Genomic DNA, 18,133 nt, shown 5'->3' on the forward strand with positions numbered 1-18,133 from the left:
AGCTGCCCCGAGTCTTTGGAGAGGGACGGCATACAAATCCATTAAATAAGTAAGTAAGTAAGTAAGCAAGTAAGCAAGTAAGTAAGTAAGTAAGTAAGTAAGTAAGTAAGTAAGTAAATAAATAAGTAAATAAATAAGTAAGTAAATAAATAAGTAAATAAATAAGTAAGTAAGTAGCAGTGGGTGAAGAAAAGGAAGCGGTGACGGGTTTAGCAAAGCTAAAAGAGGCAGCTCACGTCTGACCTATGCACTTGGCGCAGAGTTCCTTTATGCCCTCATTCATCGCCCCCCCTTCCCTAGTGCCACCCCTACCCACACCGTTCCTTCCGCTCTCCCTTTCAGGCACAGTGGGAGGGCTTAACAGGACGGATCGCCTTCAACAAAACCAGCGGGCTCCGAACTGACTTTGATCTGGACATCATCAGCCTCAAGGAGGATGGGCTGGAGAAGGTTGGTGGCTTCTTTGCTTCTACTTGTGCATCTCAGGGAAGGTCTCAGGGGCTGTCAGAACCCCACTCTTGAGCACTGTCAGCGAACCAAATAGATTTCAGAAATAAATCACATTCCGCTCCTGTGCTCTCTTCACACAAGGTTTGATTTATTAACTTGGCCATTTTGGCTTCGTGGCACCTTCATTCCAACACTGATTGTCCCTTCAGTTCCTGTTCTGTCGGGCTCTCTGGTAGACTCCTCCCGAAAATTCACAGGTACAAATTTCAGACACACACACATTTGAAAATTCAAAACAATGTTCTTTATAATGAAAATTCACTTAAACCAAGCCCTCTTTTGGTATAGCAAAGAGCACTGTCTCCAACCAAACTGGTAATTTGTACAAGTCCCTTATCAGTTCTGAGATACTTAGCTTGCAGCTGTGAGGCAATTCACAGTCCTTCTTCTTTCACAAAGTGAAACACACTTTGCTCTGGTTTAGTTTCAAAGCGGGGAAAAATCAGCACACAAAAAGTCCAAGTCAGTAAAGCAGTCACGAAACACAATGATCAGATAATCCTCCACAATGGCCAAACCCACAGGCTGCTCTTTATAGCAGCCTCACTAATGACCACAGCCCCACCCAACCACAGGTGGCCTCATTTTCTTTGATAACAATCTCTCAGTTGTTGCTGCCTATGCATCGCTCTCCACATGCGTGGCTGTATCATTGACTCTTGTTCTGAATCCAAGGAGGAGCTAGAGAATTGATCTCCTTCTGAGCTGTCTGCCCCACTCTCCTCCTCCCTGTCACTCATGTCTTCTTGGTCAGAGGAGCCTTCATCAGCCGATTCCACCAGGGGCAAAACAGGCCTGCAGCATGTGGATGTCTCCCCCACATCCACAGTCCTTGGGGCAGGAGCTGGGCCAGAGCTAACCACAACAAGTTCCCATCCAGGTTAAAGTTCATTTCACATCCCCACACCCGCAAGACCAATCATGTGGACCATTCCAGTGCAGGGGTTACTGGTTTCTTCATTAGTTCAGTTGACCTTGGACTCTGCCTAAAGGGATGTGTGTTGGTATCAATCTCTCTCTCTGTCACCCCTCCCGTTTCCCTATCACCGCTGTGTCCGGCCAAAATCCTCTAACTTCACATAATGACTTTGGACCTGACAAGCACCTTCCAAGGGAGGAGGATGTGCTGGAGTCCCAACAGAAACAAATACCCCACCCCTCAAGATGGTGGGCTCTACTCTGCCGTAGGTTCCTTGCATGAGTGGGGGCTGGGTCCCATTTGGGTTCATCTTTCCTTAAAGTATTTTGGAATCAATAACAGTTTTTTCAGCTTCTCCATCTCTATCCTTCATACTAGCCTAAAAATATAGAAAATATTATAGAATCCTAGGCACCTTGTAGATCTTCTAGTTGGCTCTTCTATGACTTGTGGACTTCACCTCCCAGAATTCCTGAGCCAATCATGGCAGCTCAGGAATTCTGGGAGTTGAAGTCCACACCTCTTGGAAGAGCCAACTTTGCCTACCCCTGTTTTAGTCCAATCCTCTGCTCAAAGCAAGAGACCTTTTACCATCCCTTTCTTGAAACTCAGGCCTTGAATCAGCAGTGAATGGTTTGGCTAGATTGGTTGGAAGACTCTTGCATGTTTTCTAGGGGTGAAATGAGACAGCCCCCCACCTTCCACCATCCCTCCCATCACTAGCACCCCCCCACACACACTGGTAAGTTCATGCACACACAAACACACAAACCATCTGGCAATCCAGCCTAGGTCATTCAGGAGAGTGAAATATTTCTTTTCAATTTATTTTATTTGTCGTACAAATATAGTATTATATTGTAGCATGTTTAACATAATATAGTATAAAGTAGAGATAGAAAAGATAAAAAGACATTAGGACAGGGACGGTAGGCACAAAGGTGCGCTTATGCACGCCCCTTACAGACCTCTTAGAAAAGGGGGGAGGTCTATTGTAGATAATGTCAGGTTGAAGGTTTTGGGGTTGGGGGAAGAAACAACAGAGTCCGGTAGTGAATTCCAGGCGGTGACCCCTCTATTGCTGAAATCGTATTTTCTGCAGTCTAGTTTGGAGCGATTTACTTTTAGTTTGTATCTATTGCGTGCTCTTGTGTTGTTAGGTGAAGTAGTCATTAACAGGGAGTACATTGTGATGTATGATTTTATGAGCTTGTTCCTCAACGAGGAGGGTCTTCAGACTTCAGCCCCAGAGCCTGTGTTTGAAGCCACCACGCTCGGACACTTCTGTGCCAGGATACAGGTGCCACAAAAGACACCGGGTCAATTTGAAACAAGGAGAGCCATTGTGTGATGAAAAGCTGTCCAGATGTGGGGTAGCTGGAGGGCAAGGGGGTCATGGATTTAGCTATGAAGAAGTTTCTAATAGCCCATGTGGTCCCATCAAGGCTGGATTACATTAATGAGGGACTAGAGAAGTATTTGGTGACATTCCCATGGATAGGATCCACTTGTTACCTTAAAAAAAATTCTTTTTAGATTTTAATTTATAGGCTGGTTGACTCCTAAATGTCATGGGTTTTTTCTTTCTCCCTTCCTTCCTTCCTTCCTTCCTTCCTCCCTCCCTCCCTCCCTTCTTTCCTTCTTTCCTTCTTTCCTTCTTTCCTTCTTTCCTTCTTTCCTTCTTTCCTTCTTTCCTTCTTTCCTTCTTTCCTTCTTTCCTTCTTTCCTTCCTTCCTTCCTTCCTTCCTTCCTTCTTTCTTTCTTTCTTTCTTTCTTTCTTTGACCTTTATGTTTTGGGTTTGGGGGAAGAAACAACAGAGTTTGATGTGGCCACACCAACCAGCACTTGTGGATGTCCTATTGGTCCTGGAGGCCCATGATTTCCCTTGTGTCCATCGGAGATGCCATAGTGGTGGCCAATGTAGCTCTACGACAGGGCGTTTATGAAGGGGGGAAAATCTCCCTTGTGACATTTGGTGCACTTTCCCACATCTCCTTTAGCACGAACAGTTCCCGAGGGCAGTAACCGGAGGCTGCAAGACCCCTGCCATCAAGAAACCAACACCCTTTGTTCGCTTTCCTTGTTTCCTGGTTGTTTGAGCCCCCTGAAGGCAGCCGCCCTCCTCCTGAGTGTGTATTTAAAGCTTTTCCTGAGCTCCAGAGAGGCTTTAAAGTGGCTGCGTCAAATCTCCGCAGAGTGGGGCAAGGCAGCCTTGTCGGGATGTAATGTGAATTAATGGCGTCCCCAATGGAATCGAATCCTCTTGATACTTGAGCCTTCTGTTCGGTGTTTCACATTTGCTAAGGTTTCCGGTTTAGCACTTTCTCGTCTTGTGCAACTTGCAGATTGGTAATGTCGTACTTGGTGCTCTTGAATGCCACAGTTAGAGGAATCTGTTAGGGCTTTGCAAAACAACAATGAGTGCAATCAGCTTCCCGGCCCCTGCGGAGACGCCTTTGTCTTGCTGAAGTCATCCTCCCTGGGGGGAGTGGGGAATCTGGGTGTTTGGCTTCCCATCAGAACCACAAGTCTTCACCCCACTGCTTACTGTCAGAAAAAGGAGGGGGGCAGCTCTCAGATAAACAGCAAACCAAGAAGTGTAAATTCTTTCCTTGTGTGGCTGTTCATTTGTTTTCCTGTGGGTTAAACAGGTGGGTAGTAGAGTGTTCTAAAATTATTATTATTATTATTATTATTTTTAAAAAGCTGCACGATTCTGCTGCAGGAATCCCAGCGACCAGTTAGGTCCTTCTCCGGGTCCCGTCAATTAAACAATGTCGTTTGGCGGGGCCCAGGGGAAGAGCCTTCTCTGTGGCGGCCCCGGCCCTCTGGAACCAACTCCCCCCCGAGATTAGAATTGCCCCCACCCTCCTCGCCTTTCGTAAGCTCCTTAAAACCCACCTCTGCCGTCAAGCGTGGGGGAACTGAGATACTCTTTCCCCCTAGGCCTTTACAATTTTATGCATGGTATGTTTGTTTGTTTATATGTATGATTAGTTTTACAGTAAGGGTTTTTTAGTTGTTTTAGTATTGGATTTACATGATGTTTTTATTATTATTGTTAGCCGCCCTGAGTCTACGGAGAGGGGCGGCATACAAATCCAATAGATAGATAGATAGATAGATAGATAGATAGATAGATAGATAGATAGATAGATAGATAGATAGATAGATTGATTGATTGATAGATAGATAGATAGATAGATAGATAGATAGATAGATAGATAGATAGATAGATAGATAGATAGATAGATAGATAAATAAATAATGCCGTGGTTTGACTGGGACTGGATCCTTTTGTCCATCTGAGGAAATGGGGAATAAATCTTTACGTCCTGTTTTCTCATTTGTAAGCTTTATGGACATCGATGATGTATCTCCCAACATTTTGGAAAGATCATTTGAAATCATTATGCAGTCCACATTTTCTGCAGGACACACGTATTAAAGCCTCCCTTTCAGAGAACAACCTGTTTCAAGGATGAATCTTTGGATGATGGCAGGGCTGTTCCAATGTGTCTTTGGGAGGGGGGAGGAGATGGTGGACACAACTCAGGAGTCCCATATTTACATCTGACACAATCACCAAAGGCTGGGGTTGGTTGTCACGTTGCAACACACATTTGTTTTCTTTTTTTCAACATGCCGATTTGCACCAGACACCTGTGGATCTGAAGTGTCTCTGGTTGAGGCTGGGGGTGGGGGGGGGTCTCATTTCATTGAATGTTCAGGCAAAGCCACCCAGCAAATGAGCTTTGTGACACAGCACAGCCCCCTCCCACTGAAGATAAAACCAAGCGGTCCCCTTGCTTTGCTCATCTGTGAGGCAGGGGCACCTCCCAGACAGACAGAAGTACAGTGATACCTCTACCTAAGAAGGCCTCTACTTATGGACTTTTCTAGATATTTTTTTTGCCTCTTCTCAAGAACCATTTTCCACTTGCAAACCCCAGCCTCCCAAAATGTAATTGGAAAAGGCAGGGAGAAGCCTCCGCGGGGCCTCTCTAGGAATCTCCTGGGAGGAAACAGGGACGGAAAAGGTGGGGAGAAGCCTCTGTGGGGCCTCTCTAGGAATCTCCTGGGCGGAATATTTCATCCAGTTCGGGTCACCACAATTTTTATTTTATTTTATTTTGCTTTGCTTTGCTTTGTTTTTTATTTATTTGTCAAGTACATATTGGTGATATGCATAGATATAACACGGGGACAATACCAAATTGTCTGTCTGTCTGTCTGTCTGTCTGTCTGTCTGTCTGTCTGTCTGTCTGTGGGTGAACAAAGCACAAAGCCAAAAGCACCAGCCTGAAGATGACGAGTGGGACCTTGTTAAAATGTCGCCAGGAATCTCTGAAACTGACATGGGGAGAAACCTGAATTGGCCAAGACCTACATACCTATACGGGCGGCATACAAATCTAAATAATAAATCTAAATATACCTGTGATAATCTACGAATACACACACACACACACACACACACACACACACAGAGTGGTACCTCTACTTAAGAACTTTTCTAGATAAGAACTGGGTGTTCAAGACTTTTTTTGCCTCTGCTTAAGAACCCAAGCACAGAACAATTTCCCAGGAAATTTGAGAGCAGCACGAAGGCCCGGCCAGTTTCCTGCCATTCCCCCTTTAATCCCGGCCATCTTGGACTTTTCTGGGCTGCCAGAGGAGCCTTTCGGTGGTGCTCCCCCTCTCGCCTGCCTGGGTTTTACTCTCTGGTGCAGTGTATGGGAGGCAGCCTCGCGCCGGGTGTATGGGAGGCGTGTGCTCCTCCTCGCCACCTCAGAGCCCCTCTTTTTTCTTTTAAGTCCTAAAATTTTGGATTTTTTTGATTCCCCCTCCCCTCCCCTTCTTCCTTCAGCAGTGACTGTCCTCCTCCTCCTCCTCTTCTTCCTCCTCCCACCCAAATTCTGAGCTTTATTTCTTTCCTAATGGGTTTGCACACATTATTTGCTTTTACATTGATTCCTATGGGAAAAAATAGCTTCTACTTACAAACTTTTCTACTTAAGAACCTGTTCACAGAACGAATATATAACTATAACTATTTGCCTTCAACTGAAGGAAGTACCATCTGAACAAACACTCCCTTTACTTTTATTCCAAGGTTACTGGTGGCACCATTTGAGTTTCCTGTGCCTTCATTTAGGGTTTTCAAATTATTGACCACCTTTCTTCGCCACCTGTTTTTTTTCTCAGGACCGGACGTTTCTAGTTTGCTTTCTCCTGACTCCTAGCCTTTGTCCCTATCCCAGGTTGGAGTGTGGAATCCCTCAGATGGGCTAAACATCACTGAAGTCGCCCGAAAGCAGGGGCCCAACGTGACGGACTCCCTGACCAATAGATCTTTGGTGGTTACCACAGTTCTGGTAGGTTATTTGGGAATTCTGTTTTCCTGTATTGTTCCTGATCTGAGATAAATATATTCCTCAAAAAACGGACAAAGAAAAACCCTGACCGGCTCTGGGTAACTAGGCAGGAAGGGATTCCATAAACAATTGCTTGCCCAATAATTTTTCTTCATGAGTTAACATAGATGATCGATAAATTGGCACTGGTTCTTGGATGTTCTGTTTTTCTGGGGGGTTTTCTTGGTTTTTTTGTATTATTATAGAATAGCCATGGCTGCTTTGTTGGTGGAGAATAGAATAGAACAGAACAGAATAGAATAGAATTGGATTGAATGGAATAGAATGGAATGGAATAGAATAGAATAGAATAGAATAGAATAGAATAGAATTTTATTGGCCAAGTGTGATTGGACACACAAGGAATTTGTCTTGGTGCAGATGCTCTCAGCGTACATAAAATAAAATATACATTTGTCAAGAATCATGTGGTACGACACTTCATGATTGTCATAGGGGTCAAATAAGCAATGAAGAAGCAATATTAATAAAAATCTTAGGATACAAGCATCAATTTATAGTCATATAGGCCTAAGTGGGAGGAAATGGGTGATAGGAATGATGAGAAAAACTAGTAGAATAGAAGTGCAGATTTAGTAGAAAGTCTGACAGTGTTGAGGGAATTATTTGTTTAGTAGAGTGATGGCGTTCGGAAAAAAAACTGTTCTTGTGTCTAGTTGTCTTGGTGTGCAGGGCTCTGCAGCGACGTTTTGAGGGTAGGAGTTGAAACAATTTGTGTCCAGGATGTGAGGGGTCAGTAAATATTTTCCCCACCCTCTTTTTGACTCGTGCAGTCTACTGGTCCTCAATGGAAGGCAGGTTGGCAGCCATTGTTTTCTCTGCAGTTCTGATTCTCCTCTGAAGTCTGTGTCGGTCCTGTTGGGTTGCAGCACCAAACCAGACATCATCATCATCATCATCATCATCATCATTATTATTATTATATTGATGGTATTTGACTGTAATAAAGGTATATTATTAACACATAAGATTAAGGAAGCAGTGGAAATTACAAAGCACAACTAAAAGCTATAGCGAAGACGACCAGCAGATACAAAGTTCAAATTGCACACAAGAGGCAGACTCTACAATGCCGGTCAAATCAGAAACATTTCTGTAAATCCATTGAATGGAGATAATGCAGTGAACCAGTCAACACATCTGACAAGGAAGAAACAGTGCAATTCTAGGTTCAATTATTGGACAACCCAAACAAAAATGCTGCTTGGACAAAGGAGGTGGATAAGAATAAGAAATGAGAACAGATTAACAATTGGTCAGCACCAGGTGAAGTGGAACTGCACTTAATTGGTCTGAACCCTTTCGTTGCCAAGCAGTTTAGCAAGAGTCACCAGAATCTTCAGATGGGCAGCAAATAAATTTAATAAATAAATAAAGAGGCGAAGTTGAATATTGGTTAATATCTGGCAAAGTCTATCTAATAATAAAAGATCCAACAAAGGGGCAGCACCAACAACCACAGGCCAATTACTTGTTTATCAGGAGCTTTGAAATTATTAACGGGTGCAGTAGCTGGTGAGTCCAATAGCATCTACAGTGGGTGGACATAAAAATGGAAACACCTTGAAAATCCAGATTTGTGAAGCTCCCTTCAAACAGTTTTTGTGGAAATTGGATTCTGTACGTGTCTATTGAGCTCTGCAGTGATTTTAGGAGCTGTGGTCTTGCCATCCGCTCTAACCATTCGCTTTAGAGTCCGACCGGTCTCTCTCAGACAACTTTGACTTTCGACCAGACCTGTGCTTGGCTGAGGACGTTTTCCCTTCTCTTTCCAAAGCAGTCATGACTTTTGAGACACGACCTCTTGAAACGCCAAACATCTGGGCACTTTCTGTGACACTAGCGCCTGCCATTCGAGCACCAACAATTTGGCCTCTTTGAAAGTCTGAGAGGTCTGCCATTTCTAGATAGATAGATAGATAAATAAATAAATAAATAAATAAATAAATAAATAAATGGTAGTTTTAAAAAACCATATCAAATAACAGAATTTAAAAAACAAACAAACATTAAAATATGCCAAGCTTTGATTGATTTGAACATGTTCAAACATGATGATGCCAAAAAAGTCAGGTGTTTCCATTTTTTTGTCCACCCCCTGTAGTTGAAATCAAGCTCTTTCCACCTAAACAGAAGACAACAAAAGTTCATCTCTGACTTAGCAAGATGAGTCTGGAAAACTGCAAGTGAAGGAAGACCAACGTGAATGTGGTGTGGATTGATTGCAAGAAGGAATTTGACTCCCTGCCCCAAGGCTGGAAAATCAGTACCTAGAAATAACAAGAGTCAGTAGAAACATCACAAGCTTTGTGTAAAGATCAATGGCGCAATGAAAGACACATTTCCCGGTCAATGACGGTAGACTCACTCTCACCACTGCTGTTTGTCATTGCATTGATTCCTCTGTTAACAATATTGGACATGTCAAGCTATGGCTATCAAACATCCAAAACAACTGCGAGACTATCCCACCTGTTTTACGTGGATGATCTGAAGCTGTGTGGCAAAACACTATCTGAAATAGAATCACCGCTCCACACTGTCCGAATATAAAACCAATATCGAAGCTGCACTTTCGGAAGCTAGCCAGCCCAAGCAGCAAATCAGCCCAAGCAGTTAACCAACCCAACCAGCCAGCCACAGACCAATAGATATGGAGTGGAAGTCTTCAGTGAAACACAGCAGCAGTAGGAAGTCTTAGAAAAATATATTTACTTCTTATTTATACTAACTGTATTATACTATACGTATATCACACTAGTATCTTACTACAACTATCTCAGTTACAAAAACTCACAGGAACCAACAGATCAATACAGCAACTTCAAAGCACACTTCACACAGAGCAGGATCAGAGAGCAGAGATAGAGAGAGCAGAGAGCTCTTGCGTATTTAAATACTTTTCACCTGATGAGGTTGTTGCCTGCTTAATTGCCTCAGAATGACTCTTCGTAGGCCTTCCTTCTGCATTGAGATATTACCTCAGGATATGATTAATCCTGACAACCAAAATATTGCAATGGAGTTTGGAGTGGGCAAATGTGCCACCTGTATCATCAACAGGGGGAAAATAATGAAAACTGAAGGAATCAACATGCTGTATGGAAATAGAATCAGGAGTCTAGATACAAAAGCGCATGAGAAATATCAGGGCATCCTTCAGGCTCATAACATTAAACACACTAATGTCAAAAGATAGTACAGTGTTCCCTCGATTTTCGCGGGTTCGAACTTCACGAAAAGTCTATACCACGGTTTTTCAAAAATATTAATTAAAAAATACTTTGTGGTTTTTTCCCCTATGCCACGGTTTTTCCCACCCGATGATGTCATATGTCATCGCCAAACTTTCATCCACCTTTAGTACTTTTTTAAAAAAAATAAACTTTAATAAATAAACATGGTGAGTAATAATCTAAATGGCTGCTAAGGGAATGGGAAAATGTAATTTAGGGGTTTAAAGAGTTAAGGGAAGGCTTGGGATACTGTTCATAGCCAAAAATAGTGTATTTACTTCCGCATCTCTACTTTGCGGAAATTCGACTTTCGCGGGGGGTCTCGGAACGCATCCCCCGCGAAAATCGAGGGAACACTGTAGTGAATAGATCAGAAAAGTGAAGATTTTAAACTCCAAACTCAGTAAATGAAATACCATCAAGGCAATTAACACCTGGGCCAGTCGTTAGCTATACAGGTGGAGTAGTGGGCTTGACTCAAGCTGGACTAGAAGCTTTGGGTAGGAAGATCAGAAAAATAAGGACAGTGGATCCTGCCTTTAAATGCAGCAATGTTGATAAACTTTATTTGCCAATGAAAATAGGTGGTACTGGAATGTTTTACAGGAACACCGCACACCACAAGAAAAAAAAAGGCATTGGAAAAATACCTGAAGGGTAGTGGAGAAGTTGCATTGAAACTAGTATACCGTGAAGGCTTACGGAATAGCAGACCGTTCAAATTAATCTACATAGGAGACGGAATAAAGAATAGACAAGAGGCATGGCAAAGCAAAGTAATACATGGACATTACTTTAAAAAGAACTAGCAGGCAAAAGAGATAACCACACGACTTGGACTTGGGTCTGGGAACAGTTATGGAAGAACATAGAAACATAGAAGATTGACTGCAGAAAAAGACCTCCTGGTCCATCTAGTCTGCCCTGATACAATTTCCTGTATTTTATCTTAGGATGGATTGATGTTTATCCCAGGCACGTTTAAATTTAGTTACTGGCGATTTACCAACTACGTCTGCTGGAAGTTTGTTCCAAGCATCTACTCCTCTTTCAGTCAAATAATATTTTCTCGCGTTGCTTCTGATCTTTCCCCCAGCTTTCCCCTCAGATTGTGTCCCCTTGTTCTTGTGTTCACTTTCCTATTAAAAACACTTCCCTCCTGAACCTTATTTAACCCTTTAACCTATTTAAATGTTTCGATCATGTCCCCCCTTTTCCCTTCTGTCCTCCAGACCAGTGTTTCCCAACCGTGGCCACTTGAAGATATCTGGACTTCAACTCCCAGAATTCCCCAGCCAGCATTCGCTGGCTGGGGAATTCTGGGAGTTGAAGTCCAGATATCTTCAAGTGGCCAAGGTTGGGAAACACTGCTCCAGACTCTACAGATGGAGTTCATGAAGTCTTTCCTGATAAGTTTGATGCTTAAGACCTTCCACCGTTTTTGTAGCCCGTCTTTGGACCCGTTCAGAACCTAGCAGGCACTCACCCACCTGTGGTAGGATTTTTTTCTTTCCTTGGTCCTGTTACTCAAGTCCCTCAGAGGCAATTTCTACTGGAAAAATCTCCTTGTTTGCGAGATTTGAACCCAGTAAACGCTTGGTGGTTGTAGACCTTGTCTTTCTTACATGAGAGCAAGGACAATTTCGAGGGCGAGGGAGGGAGATGCTCTCTTGTTCTTTGCTGCTTTGCGTGTAATAACGTTGCTGGCGGGAACTGCGATCTAGAAGAGGGAAGGGCGAGGAAAGGAGTCCAGTCACTCCCCTCCCTCCTTTTCACACCCGTCTGCTCATATTTTGCAGCAACATGTTGGGAGAAGAATCGTGTCGCCCAACAGATGGTTCTGCTTTCCCCAGGCTTTAGAAGAACTGTGAAGATCTTGAAATCGAGGGCACTCTTGCTGATAAATTTATTAGCAAGCCTTGAAAGCTTGAAAATTGAACGCCTGGCCATTTCCACTAATAAATTGCGAAAGTGCCTCTGACTATGTGCCTTGCAGGGTTTAGGAAGGAACCTTTTTGCTCAGAGCCGTGGCTGCTTTGTTGGTGGAGAATAGAATAGAATAGAAGTAGAATAGAATAGAAATAGAATAGAAATAGAATAGAAATAGAATAGAAATAGAATAGAAATAGAATAGAAATAGAATAGAAATAGAATAGAAATAGAATAGAAATAGAATAGAAATAGAATAGAAATAGAATAGAAATAGAATAGAAATAGAATAGAACAGAATAGAATAGAATAGAAATAGAATAGAATAGAATAAAATAGAATAGAAATAGAATTGAATAGAATAGAATAGAATAGAATAGAATAGAAATAGAATTGAATTTTATTGGCCAAGTGTGATTGGACACACAAGGAATTTGTCTTTGGTGCAGATGCTCTCAGCTTACATAAAAGAAAAAGACATTTGTCAAGAATCATGTGGTACAACACTTAATGATTGTCATGGGGTCAAATAAGCAATGAAGAAGCAATATTAATAAAAATCTTAGGATATAAGCAACAAGTTACAGTCATACAGTCAACGTGGGAGGAAATGGGTGAAAGGAATGATGAGAAAAACTAGTAGAATAGAAGTGCAGATTTAGTAGACTGACAGTGTTGAGGGGCAGCTTTGGGGGCTCCTGAGGTTCAGGGAGCCGTCAGGTGCCTCCAGATGCCCCCAGATGTGGGCTACAAGTCTGACCATTGTGCCAATTTCGTAGCACGTGGGGTCTGTTTTTATGCCTTGTGTTCAGGGCCCCCATCATTGTTTCCGATACTGTCTACATTTCTCAATCATGTTGCTCTTGAGGCAGACCCTGGTCACAAACTTTTCTCATCCGGTCTGGACACTAGCATTCTAACACTACTGGATAGAGCAGTGATGGCAAACCTATGGCACGGGTGCCACTGGTGGCACGCTGAGCCATATCCACTGGCACATGAGCCATTGCCATAGCTCAGCTCCAATGCGCAAGTGTCAGCTGATTTTTAGCTCATGCAGAGGCTCTGGGAGGGCGTTTTTGGCTTCCAGAGAGCCTCCAGGAGGATGAGGGAGGACGTTTTTACCCTCTCCCAGCTGCAGAGAAACCTTTGGAGCCTTGGGAGGGCGAAACGTGAGTCTACGGGCCCACCAGAAGTTGGGAAACAGGCTGTTTCCGGCCTCCAGAGGGCCTCCGGGGAGTGGGGGAAGCTGTTTTCGTCCTCCCCAGGCATTGAATTATGGGTGTGGGCACTCGCGCATGCCCAATAATTGCACGCCCACGGTCTTTTGGCACCCGAGGGGAAAAAAGATTCGGCATCACCGGGATAGAGCAAGGCAGGCATTGCCTTTTGAGTTTAGTTTGGATTTACATGTAATGTGGAGAAAGAACAGTTCAAAGTTTCATGGATGCAGAAATCTGGAGATGCGAGGAAGTGCTCGACTGGACACGAGGAGGGATGTCCACCAGCAACCTGGCCTTCTGCCATATGTTTGAGCACTAAGAGCCAGAACCCAATGTAAGAAGCCAGACTGCTTTTAGTGACATTTCAGAACGTTTAACTTTGCTTGAATCTGATCGGCCAAAGCTGGCGAAGCCAAGGCAATTCTACATATGCTGATGTTGCGATGTGGGGGTTGAATGATCACGTTGGTTAAGAGGTCAATGCCAGAAAATGTTGCTGCAGCCATTCCAGCTGGCCACATGATTTGGAGATGCAGCTCCCTGGCTCAGTCTGTCTCTCTGTCTCTCAGTGTCTCTGTCTCTCTCTGTATTTCTCTCTGTGTGTGTCTCTCTCTCCGTCTCTCTCTCTGTTTCTCTGTCTCTGTCTCTCTCTCTCTGTTTCTCTCTCCATCTCTCTGTCTCTCTGTCTCTCTCTCTCTTTGTCTCTCTCTCTCTGTCTCTCTCTCTCTGTCTCTGTCTCTCTCTCCGTCTCTCTGTCTCTCTCTCTCTGTTTCTCTCTCTGTCTCTCTCTATATCTCTCTCTCTGTCTCTCAGTCTCTCAGTCTCTCTATGTCTCTCTCTGTTTCTCTCTCTGTCTCTCTGTCTCTCTCTCTCTGTCTCTCAATCTCTGTCTGTCTCTCTCTCTTTGTGTGTCCCTCTCACTGTCTCTGTCTCTGCCTCTCTCTCTGTCTGTCTCTCTCTTTCTCTGTCTCTCTTTCTCTCTGTCTCTCAGTCAGTCTGTCTGTCTGTCTGTCTGTCCCTCTCTCTCTTTGTGTGTCTCTCTCGGTGTCTCTCTTTCTCTCTCTGTCTGTCTCTCTCTTTCTCTGTCTCTCTCTCTCTCTCTGTGTATGTGTGTGTTGAATTCAATGGCCTTGTCCTTCATTTGATTGTGTTATCTTTTCTGGCCCTTAGGAAGAGCCCTTTGTCATGTTTGCCAAGTCGGACACGGTTCTGTCCGGGAACCGGCGCTTTGAAGGCTACTGCGTGGACCTCCTCTCCGAAGTCTCCCGCATCCTGGGCTTCTCCTATGAGATCCGGCTGGTGGAAGATGGGAAGTACGGAGCCCAGGACGAGAAGGGCCAGTGGAACGGCATGATAAGGGAGCTGATTGACCACGTAAGTGAGAGGCCTTTTCCGCCAGGGAACCTTCCTCTTTTTCTCTTCCTCCATTGCTTCTTAAAATACTTGTTTAAACTGCCATGAAATTCCATGAGAAACTATACTCAGTGCAAACTATGAAACCACTACATCTAAGCATAACAGGAAAAATCTGTAACAATGAACAGATATAAACAAGAATGGGGAAAATTTCGCTTTACCCTATTTTTCTTTCCCCAAAACTGGCTGTGGAAATTCTGGAATTACAGTATTTTTCGGTATATAAGATGCACCTTCTTCCTCCCACCCATCTCCTTCCATGCTGGTGCAGGGGTGCAGAGACAAAGGATGACCTTGGTGAATTTGTTACGGCTACATACTATCAACCTCATACAATCCCCACTCCCATTTTCCCGCAGTAAAAAAAATAGCATATTAAAATAAATAGCGGCAGGCCAAAGATCCCAAATAAAATGAGTTTGGCCTGTCAGCCGCCTCGCATAATTCATGGAGTTTGACTTAGTTTTGGCTTAGAGGGAAGGAACAGAGGAAGGAGGTGCCAGAATGCCACTCCTCCCCAGAGCATTGTCACAAACAAACCAGGGTTTCTCAAGGTTAGAAACTTTTAAGATGTGCAGATGTTTAACATCTTAAAGCCTCCAGGGTTGGGAAACACTGGAGTAGACTGCGAGAGCAATCATGGGCTTCCCTAAATATGCCCATGTCACACCAACGCTCCATAGTCTGCATTGGTTGCCGATCAGTTTCTGGTCACAATTCAAAGTGTTGGTTATGACCTATAAAGCCCTTCATGGCACCGGACCAGAATATCTCCGGGACCGCCTTCTGCCGCACGAATCCCAGCGACCAGTTAGGTCCCACAGAGTTGGCCTTCTCCGGGTCCCGTCGACTAAACAATGCCGTCTGGCGGGACCCAGGGGAAGAGCCTTCTCTGTGGTGGCCCCGTCCCTCTGGAATCAACTCCCCCCAGAGATCAGGACTGCCCCCACCCTCCTTGCCTTTTGCAAACTCCTGAAAACCCATCTATGTCACCAGGCATGGGGAAATTAATATACCCTTAGCTGTTTCGGTTTATGCATGGTTTGCTTGGGTTCTATGATTGCTTTTTAATAAGGGTTTTTAAAACTGTTTTAATATTGGATTTCTACATGATGTTTTTGCCTGTTGATTTATACAAATCTAATAAATAAATAAATAAATAAATAAATATATAATAAATCCATATACACCATCGGGATAGACATAACCAGCTGAGGCTGAGGCTTCATCTAGTGGTGGCAACATTTACCTCCAGTCTTGACCAGGACTAGAAATCGGGACCATTGGGAGGAGTAGCATCTTCAATTACTCACCGCAGCAATGATGATACATGCGCAGCAGCCCGAGCGGGGACCTTCCAGGGTATGGATGAGAGGCGGCCTGCTATTGGTTCACCGCTAGTGGTCGGGATGAATCCTAGAAGGTGATTGGTCAGTGAGCGTTCCCTGTGCCTCCACTCTTCCGGTCGCTGACAGCTGGAGGGATTGTGGGGGGAATTTTTATGTTTGGATGGAGGCGGCTGGCGGAGCACCGGATAAATGGCCTCCACAGGCCGAATCTGGCATGTGGGCCATAATTTGGGGACCCATGTTTAATTTGCCCATGGCACACATGACAATGTCTCACGGCACACTAGTGTGCCACGGCACACTGGTTGAAAAACACCGGTCTACTCTACACTATGCTATTTATTTAGTTATTGAGTGGGGAAGGAACTTGGCCATCCATCCTTTGCTTCCGTCCTCCACTTCCCTTGGGATAGTGGCTCATCCTGTACAGCAGTGTTTCCCAACCTTGGCAACTTGAAGATACCTGGACTTCAACTCCCAGAATTCCCCAGCCAGCATTCGCTGGCAGGGGAATTCTGGGAGTTGAAGTCCAGATATCTTCAAGTTGCCAAGGTTGGGAAACACTGCTGTACACAAACGAGATATGAAGTCATTTTCCAATAGGAGGCTTGAGAGGGTAATTTAAAAGTAACACACTTTTAAACACACTTTCCGCAAGTAATCACCACTTACAGTTATTGGAAGCATATTCTGAAGTCAAGTCCCTCCCCCTTCAAACAACCTTCAAGCATTAATGACCCTCCCTCCCCCTCCACAACGCTAAGTGGGCTCCTTGTTTTAATTGGAGCTGTAAATGACATTGCTCCGAGTGGCATCCGGCATAATTAGCGGAAGATCGATGGAAGCCCAGAATCTCAGCACGCTGGAATCTGGATGCCCAAGTTGCAATGGGACTCGTTTTTGTCAGTTTCTGTCAACCATTTGAACAAGAGAAAAAATCAGCTGGCAAGGTGGGATGACCTCAGAGCAAATAGACCTTGTTAGCCTCGGATACCTGGGGGAGGCAGGTCCTTCTCCAGTCGTCTCTTTATTAATGGAGCCTCTGCCACCGACAGCATCTTTAAGCCATTTGATGATGGACCGAAGCTCCAAGAGCAGAAGGCCATAGGGGGCCTGGCCCCTTCCTTCTGGGCACGCGGATTGTGACGTTCTCAGACAGAAGCACATAGGCTCCATCAGGTCCTCCATCCTGTAAAAAATATGACTTTAACAATCGAGTTGTCGAAGCGTGGAACTCATAACTGGACTCAATAGTGTCAACTCCCAACCCCCAACACTTCTCCCTTAGACTCTCCACGATTGACCTCTCCAGGTTCCTAAGAGGCCAGTAAGGGGCGTATATAAGTGCACTAGTGTGCCTTTCGTCCCCTGTCCAATTGTGTTTCCTTTATCTCATATATCATATATAGAAACTTTAATAAAACCACTTAGCTTTCGTTAGCGTGCTGCTAACTTCGTCAGAGTCGTTAGCGTGCTGCTAACTTCTGACGAAGTTAGCAGCACGCTAACGAAAGCTAAGTGGTTTTATTAAAGTTTCTATGTTCCGGTGATCGAGATGGCTGCTGCCTCATCATTCACACACACACACACACACACACACACACATATATATATATATATATATATATATATTATACATATCATATATATTCTCTCCTTATCTATATATATATCATATATATTCTCTCCTTATCTCTTATATCATATATATTCTCTCCCTCCCATCTACTTCTCTTCTTTTTTACTTTCTATCGTTATATATATTACTTAATGTCTATTCTCTTCCATATGTATTGTATATTGGACAAAGAATAAATAAATAAATCCTGGAGGGAAAATACTGGCTGCTGTTTGGCTAGACCAGTGATGGCAAACCATTTTTTCCTTGGGTGCCGAAAGAGCATGGGCAAGCGCTATTGCACATCATCATCATCATCATCATCATCAATTAGATTTGCATGCCGCCCCTCTCCGCTGACTTGCCCACACCCACAATTCAATGCCTGGGAAGGGCGAAAAAAGCTTCCTCCTCCCCCCCCCCCACTCAAAGGCCCTCTGGAGCACAAAAACGGCTTGTTTCCCAACTTCTGGTGGTTCCAGTAGTCTAGTGTT

General features: G+C 44.0%; 1 protein-coding gene across 1 annotated transcript in view; it reads left to right on the forward strand.

Annotated features, from left to right (window-relative positions):
- GRIK3 (glutamate ionotropic receptor kainate type subunit 3) overlaps nucleotides 1-18,133 on the forward strand; it is a 162,313-nt gene that overhangs the window by 119,739 nt on the left and 24,441 nt on the right. Inside the window, exons 8-10 of the mRNA XM_070764460.1 lie at nucleotides 343-450; nucleotides 6,695-6,808; nucleotides 14,427-14,630. Coding sequence (XP_070620561.1) covers nucleotides 343-450; nucleotides 6,695-6,808; nucleotides 14,427-14,630 — 426 coding nt within the window. The remainder of the gene's footprint in view (nucleotides 1-342; nucleotides 451-6,694; nucleotides 6,809-14,426; nucleotides 14,631-18,133) is intronic.

Source organism: Erythrolamprus reginae, chromosome 11 (genome assembly GCF_031021105.1).
Source record: "Erythrolamprus reginae isolate rEryReg1 chromosome 11, rEryReg1.hap1, whole genome shotgun sequence".
Taxonomy (NCBI): domain Eukaryota; kingdom Metazoa; phylum Chordata; class Lepidosauria; order Squamata; family Dipsadidae; genus Erythrolamprus; species Erythrolamprus reginae.